We start from the raw sequence: 10,940 nt of genomic DNA on the forward strand, positions 1-10,940 counted from the left end.
AGTGAGGCTAATGTATTTGATTGCAAATAATAGACAATGCTGAGGTGCTTTGTGGTATTTGTAATATATTCAAATATAACAAATATAATCTTTATTATGATAATCAATAATTTGCCACTGGGGATATCATTAATGTGAAAAGGAACAAAAGTTGTTGGCGTTGTTCTGCAATATAGTGTTCATTTTATCTAGAAACTGCAGTTAAACATATGTTTAAGCATATCTTTGTGGTTAAAAAAAATGTAAGCTGAATTTTCATTGAGACTGTGTTGGGTTTTTAATGTAAGCATGAACACAAGTGTTCTACTGGTTTATTATTGTATCACTCATCTGATCAACCCCTGTCACTGTGTGGCATATCTGTGCTCATCTCTCTAAGTCTACAGGTAGAGTGAACTCAACTTTCTGTGTCATTTATCTTTACTTTTGTCTTTTGCTTTGAAATCACATTTTTACCCGTCACTCAACAGGAAAGTGTTGAAACACTTCTTACATCATGGAAAAATTGAAGGCATCATTGAATGTTTCTGTCATGATAGATTTGATATTACATCCTAGTGACCACCATTACTTTTCAAAGCAAAGTTATGCCACTAACTTGTGAACAATGAAGTCATTACTCTCCTCAGTTCAGTCACTCAATATTAAAGGGATAGTTCACTAAAGAACAATCATTTATTTACCCTTTACTTCTTACACACCTGATTGAGTTCAACACAAAAGAACATTTTCTGACGAATGCTTAAAACTATTAACAAATTATTTCCATTATATTTATTTTTCCTACTATGGATGTCAATGGTTACCGGTTTTCAACATTCTTCTAAATATCTTCTTTAGTGCTCAACAAAAACTTATAAAGGTTTAGAACCACTTGAGCGCAAGTAATCAGTGTGTAAATGTTTATTTATGAAGTAACTATCCCTTTCACAAGCAACACAAAAAAACGAAATATTATGGACATCAGCAATTCTATGCAAATGTCAACCTTGCCATGAAAAAAAACTGAAAACGAAAAGTTTCAACAATGTTTTTTGTGTAAGCAAGTATTTCAAAGTACTTAGACATACTCAAAAATGTCTCTGTTAATGTTTTTAAGCAATTATATTTGACTTACCAAAGTCACACTAGTGGCAATTTTACATGAGTCACATCAATAACGCAGAGATGCCACATCCATAACAAAGCCTTTTCCTCATAAATGCAACAATATTAAATAAAATAAAATCAATCATGTTTGTTCTATAGTGAGCCAACTCTAATCCTGTTGATTAGCATCATTTTGGGGGGGTTGTGCAGTTTAATTCACAAAATTTCTACAAAGTTATTTTGTATACTGTAAACTCGCAGACTTTTTTCGTCACATCCATAACGCATGTTTATTTTCCTCATTTAAAGTACCAAACATGTTTACAGATTAATATATTTCTAACCACAGAGTTATAAGAGCAGTAGTTTTGGAAAATATACACAGATTGTTCAATGTAATGGTAATATATACTAATATTACACTATGTGAATTTATGTTTTGGGTTTTTACTGAAAATGTCACATCCATAATGCTGGAATTGCTCACATGCTAAATATTAGTGTATGAAACACAATAAGAGATTAATAAACTGGAAAACTCAAAAGAACAAAGGTGTATATTTACCACTATCTATTAGTTTAAGTTTCAGCATTCACTTATTGAGTAATACGTTAAAACATTACCAAAACTTACCCCGTCAACACGACAACAAAATCCATAACATTCCAGCCATTGCGGAGGTAGGAGCCTTTATGAAAAGCAAAACCTAGAGCGATGATCTTGATCCCAGCCTCAAAGCAAAATATTCCGATGAAGTAGGGCTCAGTGTCATCCTGCGGAGATATGTAGAGAGGTTATTAGTGTAAAATGAGACAAAATTCAAGCAAACAATGAAAATCAAGTATGAAGAGAAACGTAAATCTCTCATTGGCAACCCCACTGAATGTTTTACAGCTTAAACTGTTCCTCTATTGAACATTAAAGCAGCACAATACAGTAAAATACAACAGATTTCACAAAGAGAATAAATAGAGACTATGAAAGCAGCTCAGTGTACTCAAACAAAATACCAACTGATACATGAGCACCTAAAGTCTGTAATGCTCTGACTACATGAATATAAAAACAAGTAAAAGCAGGTAAAAACAAAACAATGCAGAATATGTAAGAGCTCATGTTTGGTTGTAAAATCTAAAATCTGAAGAATTGTATGATACAGAACAACACAGAATGCTAACTAAAGAGTTTTCAATTCACTCAAAAGATCATGACCCTGTTTTATTATATACATTGAAGTGCCAATCAACTGTCAAGCATCAACACAGATCGGTGGATCAATGCAGGAGGGCAGTTAAGGATCCACTACTGATGGATAGGAGCTCGCTAAAAATCGAAGTGTCTCCTAAATGAATAATGTAAAGGTAAGGGGTAAAAAATGTTGATCTATAGTAATAACTACACCTTAAAAAGAAAATATGTTGGCGTCGATAGCCAAGTCGCAGACCTTTCCTGATCCCATCCCCCTCTCTCTCAAACTGTGAACATACGGTCTCGTCATAATGAGGGCAAAAATGACAAAAATGAAGAGATCTTTTAAAGAAAAAAGGTATGAAGTTTAAAATAGTAAAAGTAAGGCTCTGTAATTTCCATCAATGTGGGTGAGTCGAGAAATTAGTCACACAAAAAAGGTATTTATATCATGGAATGTGTCAGAATTTGCAAAAGCTGGTCTGTACACCTTATTAAATCACAATATGGATTAGTGTCTGTAAATAACAAACCTTAAATTAATGGTCTCAAACTTAATTCCTGGAGGGCCGCAGCTCTGCATAGTTTAGTTCCAACCAGCTTCAACTCACACCAGCTTAATAGTCTCTAATAGTCTTGAACACCTTGATTAGTTGGATCAGCTGTGTTTGATTGGGGCTGGAGCAAAACTGTGCAGAGCTGCGGCCCTCCAGGAGACCTACGCCTTAAACAGATTATTTAGATATGTATTCAGAGCGTTCTGTGTGTTCTGTAAGAGTGATTAGTAATTTTGTTTGCTAAACATGATGATTGTGTTTTCGGAGTCTGATGAATCATTTTATGAGGGCATTTGAATATAATTTTCAGAGCTGCTCTAATTGTTCATTTAACAAACACTTTGTTTCATGAAAAACAATCAGTGCCAGCCCATCCAGGTCGCCTAGGGCCCGCATTTCTAGGAGGGCCCCACGAACGCTGCTATTCTATATTTATTGTAACTGTAAAAGCGAAGACGAGTGTGTACGTATAAATCATGAGCAATGAACATTGCGCAATGCACTAACCCAATTAAACGCAATACAATTCACAACAATGGTGAGAAATAATAAATAACCTACACATTTCATTGAAAGAATAGCTCTGAATAATTCATTAATGACAAACAGCTTAATAAATAGACAACAACAGTACAAATAAAAGCAGAAAAAAAAAGATTTTGCATAACACCGCTCGCAATCAGCTAATGGGTAAATTAGAATGACGTAACGTATACCTAAACAGATTCCACATATCTCTTTAAATTGCTCACGTTTGATAAACCTGAAAAGGTGCCTTAAAGTCGTAAGTAATATAACATCACAGGTTTCCAATCTGGGTCTTTTGCATTCACTTTTTTATTTATTTGCATTTTATTTTATTTAGTTTTATGTACAATTTGTTTTTACAACACACTTTCATTTGCAATACTTTTCAATGCTTTCAATTTATTTGTTTAAATCTGAGTAAAAAATTTTACATCTGTATTATAGAATAAATAAATTTCATTTTATTTTTCATTTCATTTCATTTTCTTTTCAGCTTTGTCCCTTTATTAATCTGGGTACGCCACAGCGAAATGAACCGCCAACTTATCCAGCATATGTTTTTACGCAGCGGATGCCCTTCCAGCCGCAACCCATCACTGGGAAACATCTATTCATCCATCCACACACTCATTCACACACATACACTACGGACAATTTAGCTTACCTAATTCACCTATAGCGCATGTCTTTGGAATTGTGGGGGAAACCAGAGCACCTGGAGGAAACCCACGCAATCACGGGGAGAACATGCAAACCCACACAGAAATGCCAACTGACCCAGCCGAGGCTCAAATCAGCAACCTTCTTGCAGTGAGGCGATTGTGTTACCCAATGCACCACCACATCACCCCAATAAATATGTTTTAGTTCATAAAAATGTATACACTTAAATACTAAAACTGTGTTTTTTTTGTGCTATCTTCTCGCTGTTTTTACACCCGTGTGCCCATTATTGTTTATCTCGCCTAGGACCACTCAGCTCTACGGGCTGGCACTGAAAACTACCATCATGTCACAAAAGTCTTTAAAAAAAAACCTTCAAAAGAAAAGTTTTGGTTAACTACAAAAAAATTTTAAAAAATGAATGTCTATTACAGCAGAATGTACTTCTCAATGTATTAATTATTGGTAAAATATTTAACAGTTTTTAAGGAACAGTTATACAATTTCCTAATTTTAATACAATTTTAAAGACAACAAATTACGTGTAACTGAATTCCTTATAAATGTACACATTTTAAAATCAATTAAAATCCCATTATAACTGTGAAATGTTAAATCGTAAAAAAAATTTATAATAATAATAATTTAAACTGAAAAACATTCATTCAGAACTGTATCTGAATAAAAAGAAATCAGTTCTCTTTTTAATAGTACTGATAAAAATGTGGTTTTAATAAACAATAGACCTTAGTCAGCTTCATATTTCATTTTTATACAATGGCCAAGAGAGCTTAATATCCTGCAAATTAAGAAAACACATGCAATTACAAATTAAACACCAGCAAATTAAGAAAAGATCTTCACTCGTTTGACAGCACACATGCTGCAAATCCTAACAATGCATACAAATTTAAAAAATGCACTGCATTTTCACACAACGCAAACAAATTACGAAAACTCGCTGCATTCTCACAACACTTGCAAAAACAACAAAACACAATAGAAATGTTTCAAGGAGACCCTAAAACATGATGGATGCTGCTGTACTGTGACTTGTTCAGTGAAATTGTAGATGATCATTGAAAGGTGAGTTGTTGTTTTTTTGTTTTTTTAATATCCCGATTCCCGTGTCTTTTGTATTTTATTAGCTTAAAAAACAAAAGCCTAAATAGCTGGGTCCGTCATGTTTAAGGGTCCTCTTGAAACATTTCTGTTGTCTTTCGTGCTATTTGAAAAGTGTTGTGAGAAAATGTAGGCATCTTATTAATTTGTGTTGTGACAAAATGCAGCTCATTTATTTTTTGTGAGTGTGTTTGATTTGTGAGGTTTGCAGCATGTGAGTTGTCAAACAGATGAAGATCTTTTCTTAATTTGCTGCAGTTTTTTGTAATTGCATGTGTTTTATTAAACTGCAGCATGTTAATCTCTCTTGATCATCGTATTTGTAACTAATTAAAACAAAACAGTCAGGGAAATTAACAGTACATTGAAGTCAATTAATTGTACTGCTGTTTAACAACATACCAACTGATTAGCTGACAAAAAAAAAAGTCTTTCCAAAAAGCACTTTCAGTAAATAGATAAAACAGTTCGAAAAGTTATGAGTAGATAGCTTGTGATCTAGTAACTTTAGAAAATTACTGCTATTGTAAAGACGTTAAGTCTGTCAAATCACCATCTTAAAAGACAATTAAAGGTAAAAGTGCAGGGTATTTAAGGAGAAAAAGTTCAACTTACCAGCCGTTTTGACATGGGTGTCTTGTCTAACGCTGGTAAATGCTGTTCTAAGCCCAACACAATGCAGTTTGCTATGATTGTGGCGAGAATCATGTACTCAAATGGAGTGATAGCGTTAAGGAAAGAACCCATTAGATATAAAAAAAACAATTAAATCACAGCAATAGCAATTCACAACAAACAAGCATTTTTGGAAGATACTACAAAATCTCTCTCTATATAAAGAACAAAATAACAAACAAATAACTTAAATTAAGAGCTAATATTCTCTTAAAGATGCATGTATGAGAGGCACTGATTCTTCTGACTAATATTAACAATGCCCTATAACTCCACTATCACTTTTTTATTAAGGAGAATGACTGATAAAACCGATCTGACTTTATCTCAGGTATCTTATGTCTCAGTCGAGAGCTGTGTGACCAGCGTCACTATTGGTTAGTAGCGAGGAGGATAATTATTTCCCGTGGCACTCCTCTAAACACATCTGCGTCAGACTAGTAGACTTATTGCAGTCTCCACATCAGGACAACATCCATGTAATGGGGAATTTGGTTAATTATACTCCCTTGGAGCTTTAAATTGAAGTGAAACTGGAGAACTGGGACAGGCCAAAATAAACAAACACATAAATAATACTCTTTCTTTTTAGTTTGCCTGATGGTTTTAGAACCAATAAAGCATTTTAGATTTATTGGTTCAATATATCCTCATTTAAATTGGGGTACGCTGGTGTTTTACCCTCCATAATGGTTCAAAAGTTTTTAATTTTATCAGAAATGGATAGATTTCACATGTGAAGTTAAAAGGTGAAGTTGTGAAACATATTTCATAAACAGCCATCAGCAATAATTTGTTTGAAACTATTCATTCCTTGTTTGTGTCAGGAGTTAAAAATGACATAAGTAAGAACTGACTTATTTAGTCATGCATTCATTTTCCTTCGGCTTGTCTTAAATGGATAGTTCAACCAAAAAGAGACATTTGCTGTTCATTTACTCACTCTTGTGTCATTTAAGTTATAGTTTTTTTTTCATTAGTAGCACTAGAAGATGATTTTTAGCTGAAACTATAGTCTCAAAATGCAGTTCACCTTTTTTAAAAACTTACAATGGTATAACTAAATAAATACCTGTGGCTCCTGATGACACATTGAGGTCTTATGAAGTGGAACAAGAAACTTACACTTTTATTAAAGCACTTAATATTTATAGCATGTCCTGAGGCTATGGATAAAGGGCAACAAAGTTGCCTGTTCAGTTTCTTGCACAGACTAATCATTTTAATTTATATAACCTTAAATGTATCATTGGAAACATATGTGCTCATTTTTATTTTTCTGTACATTTTTGTTTGCTTGATTGTTTTTTCTGGCTTGCATTTCATTCATTTATTCATTTTCCTTCAGCTTAGTCTCTAATTAGTATCTGATCTTCAGAGACCGCTATAATGGAATGAACAACCAACTATTCTAGCATACTGTATGTTGTACACAGCAGATGGCCTTCCAGCTGCAACCCAGTACTGGGAAATTTCTTGCATCTCATGGAACATTAACAGTTGCAGCTAAAAATCTTTGTGTTCAACTAAGATGAGGGGAAAAAACAAAGCAAAAGGGTCACCTACAATTTGTATGGCCTACGGGTGAGTAAAATAACAGCAAGTATATTTATTAATATTATTCATTTAAAAAAATTTACCCAATTGGACAGCAAATGTTAATAATTGCATTTTTACCAAATTTTTAGGCATGCGATTCACGGTATAACTGTATAAAGGTTTTCACGGTATAACGCAGTTTGGAAAAGACAAGGTTTTAAAATCAGCAAAATATTTTGTTATACCATTCCTACGGTATATGCACAATTTTTTATGTTTTTAGGACAACAGTATCTCCAGCAGAAAAGAAATTCAAAAATGCTGTTTTCATTTGCAAAAAAAAAAAAAACTGTGATTTTGAAACTAATGAAGACAGCAGAAGTCAATGATTCATTTTCATAATTCAGCCTGACATGTTTACAGTTACAAAGTATCTTAAATGTTTCACAAAATAAAATATATTGTGTTAAAGAGGGGAAGGGGGGTTGTTTTTTACCCAGACTTTTAAAAGAATATATATATATATATATATATATATATATATATATATATATATATATATATATATATATATATATATATATATTTTTTTTTTTTTTTTTTTTTTTAAAGCAGTAATCAAAATACCATGAAACCGTCATATTTTTATCCAAGGTTATCAAACCTTCAGTATCCTATACTGGCCCATGCCTACATATTTGCCGAAAAGAATCAGAGCGTTGTCAGATAATGCCTTCTTTGCTAGTTTAATGCTATGTAAACATAATCGAAATGGTCTTTCTAATCTCAATTCTCTTGTGGCAACACTGGGCGTTTTATATTCAGTCGCTCAATAGTCTTGCATTACTTCCGCATTTCCCTGGACGTAGGCGTTTCAGCACCACGGAGAGCGACTGGAGCAGCCCTGAAACATTCCCACGTGAAAGGGAAATACTCCGTTCAGCGAAGCCATTAAGATTTGAAACAATCCAAAATTTGAGCACCGCCGGTCGGGCCTCTGGAATGATATTAGCGCCCATAACTTTAAAGCACTAACCTGTTCCGCTTAAACAGCTCAGACTATTAACTTTATTGCTTACTGACAGTATCCTATTCCTACGACATAAGCTCCGAATGTTCTGATATTACAGCGTCCAGACTATCTTGGTTACTTTATGACTGGTATTCCCGTGGGCAAGTCTCCGGAGACTGCACAGCAATTTAGGCAGCCTAATGCAAGAGCTGTTTCGGTTGCCATGAGCGACAGAGAGGCTCGTTTCCTCGCTGAAAAGAATCAATAGCGCAGTGACTGAATGTGAAAGGGACAAAACACAATCAAATCTCCAAATGGTTATTTTACGTCATGAGACGAACGTTATATATCGCAAACCAAGCCAAACAAGAATATGTATCAAAAACGACTGATTCCTCTTCAAATAATGTTTGCTCCATCAGAGACAACACCCTGCATGCTGGATGTCATTTAAAAGAGTGACTGTAACAGATTGAACATTAACACAATTGTTTATATATGCTGAATAAACACAAACCCTCCATTTGCGTCAAACTTTTACAATCTTAACTAGCTTAAAAGCTGACAATGCTCAGTTTACAGTCATATCAGACTATGTATGCCCCTCTTACAAGTGCTTGTGGATTGCGTAAAGGATATGGCCACTCTGTTATTTTCTTTGCATATTTCCGAATGATATTATCTTCGCTGAAGATGAACAGGGACCGGTTGACAGTAAGGCAGTTCTGTTTGACCGGTATCGGGTTGTATATAGCCATTGTCCTGGCTCTTTGGGCCATTGTTTGCTTGTACACTCTCGGTCCGCCCGGGGGGCCTGGTTGCCGGGTGGCCCCTCTGCCTGGCCCCGCTGGAGAGCCACCACCGCCGCCTCCATACCGGGTCGGGAGATCGTCTTCGAAGCGAGCCATTCTAGAAACGCGCAGATTTGACTATAGAAATCCAAATTGACATCAGACAGAGAGTAAAGAAGAAGCATCACAACGCGCGGTGTAGTCCCAGCCACGAGTTCGTCTCATCCGTCCAGCTCTGGCGTCCAGGAGAGCTGCTTCAGCCGCCACATGCACACGCAGAGAGTTGCTTAAAGTACGCCTGCCATTCAGAGCACATCTACACGCATCTCTGGTACGAGCCGACCGCCGGTTAAAGTTTATCGCTCCACGTTGCACAATCCATCAAAAAGCGAGCGCGAAGAATCATTCTCAAGTCTCACTCGAAGGATTCAGATAACCAGCCATGTCCAGAGTAAGTCCAGTGAATGAAGGTGCCAGTGTAAACTGTGTTGCGACTGAATGGAGTCAAGCACACAGATTGAAAGATCCTGCTTCCCTGCGCGCGATGCTCTACAGATGCTTCGATGCTTTTCCGCGGGTCTTGGATCTCTGACTGATGAATGAGTGCGCGGTTCGTCGTTCTCCTGTTTATGTTGTTGAAATCAACAGACGCAAACGATATCAACAGCCTTTTTACTAGACGGTAGTCTGGCGATGAAATTAACCAATTTCTGCAGCCGCTGCTTCTTCTAAATCAGATCACGTGACTGTGAAGCAGCCTGTCAGAGGCTCCACCTGTACCGCTACAGTATCCATGGCACTGGGGCAAGAGGGGAAAATACAGCATGTTCCTTTGCAGACCCCAGCAGCGCGCTCAGCTGTACACTTTAATGCAAGTTAATTAGCGAGAATACAGCACATGTTGTGAGGGCTTGGTGCAATGATTTCACGCAACTGTCGACAAACAAACACTTTTGATTTGAACAGGGCGTAACCACCGGGTGGAGTAAATCAGGGCATCATCTCGCAAACGACGCCTTTCGAAGGGTCCTCAGACTTTTCCCCACATTTAAAATAAAACTTTAACAGAGCTGTGTCGTTTGTGGTCCTAAAACCCGGAAGAAAATTAACGCTTCTCTGCGACGAGGTCTCCTGGGAATTTCTAATGAGGTTTTTAAAATGGAGGTTTCGATTTGAGTAAATTAAGGTCAGCGTTTTGATTTGCGCGAAGATTCTTTCACTTTTTTTGTACTAAATAAAATGAATGGGCTGCCTAAAAGAGACTTATTTGTTAGCAGTATCTGTCTCTACTGAGGCGGTGTTTAAGACTGGCATCTACGTGGTGGTCATTTGTAGAAAACCTGTTAAGTCTCTTCGAATTAAGTTACCAACAGGCCTGCTCAAAAAAAGGGGGAAGCTTCGGTGAAATTCAATGTTGACGACTATGCTGACGTAATTATTGACGTAGTGACAAACAGCTGTTGTTTCGGGAACTTTTTAATTCGATTTCAGAATATGACAATACTGCGTTATGTTTGCATACAGCCTACATAAGAAGTTCAGTGTCATTGGTTAGATTTGTGTAGTCCTAATCATTTTTAAGTCTCCTAAACCTAATTTATCAAAAACTTAATAAAAAGCATATTTTTGCACTGCTTTAAATTTTGGGGGATTGTATTTTATTAATTCTAAAAACAAAAATGGATTTAAAGCAGAAATATTTTGCAGAAGACAAGTGTTTCCAATGGCACTTATAATAATTAATTTAATATTTAGCATGAATTTCTAATGCTAAA

General features: G+C 35.8%; 1 protein-coding gene across 14 annotated transcripts in view; it reads right to left on the reverse strand.

Annotated features, from left to right (window-relative positions):
- The window catches only part of cacna1ba (calcium channel, voltage-dependent, N type, alpha 1B subunit, a), a 189,851-nt gene extending 179,936 nt beyond the window's left edge, over positions 1-9,915 (reverse strand). For 13 of the 14 annotated variants that reach the window (XR_012405930.1, XM_073950451.1, XM_073950450.1 and 10 more), the window contains exons 1-3: positions 9,014-9,915; positions 5,764-5,869; positions 1,724-1,863 (exon numbers count right to left, since the gene is read on the reverse strand). Coding sequence is in view for 13 of the 14 variants with exons in the window: in XM_073950451.1 (XP_073806552.1) it covers positions 1,724-1,863; positions 5,764-5,869; positions 9,014-9,282 (515 nt within the window). In the remaining variant the exon portion in view is untranslated. 14 annotated transcript variants of the gene reach the window in all.
- Between the last annotated feature and the right edge of the window lie 1,025 nt (positions 9,916-10,940).

Source organism: Danio rerio, chromosome 5 (genome assembly GCF_049306965.1).
Source record: "Danio rerio strain Tuebingen ecotype United States chromosome 5, GRCz12tu, whole genome shotgun sequence".
NCBI classification, from domain to species: Eukaryota; Metazoa; Chordata; class Actinopteri; order Cypriniformes; family Danionidae; genus Danio; species Danio rerio.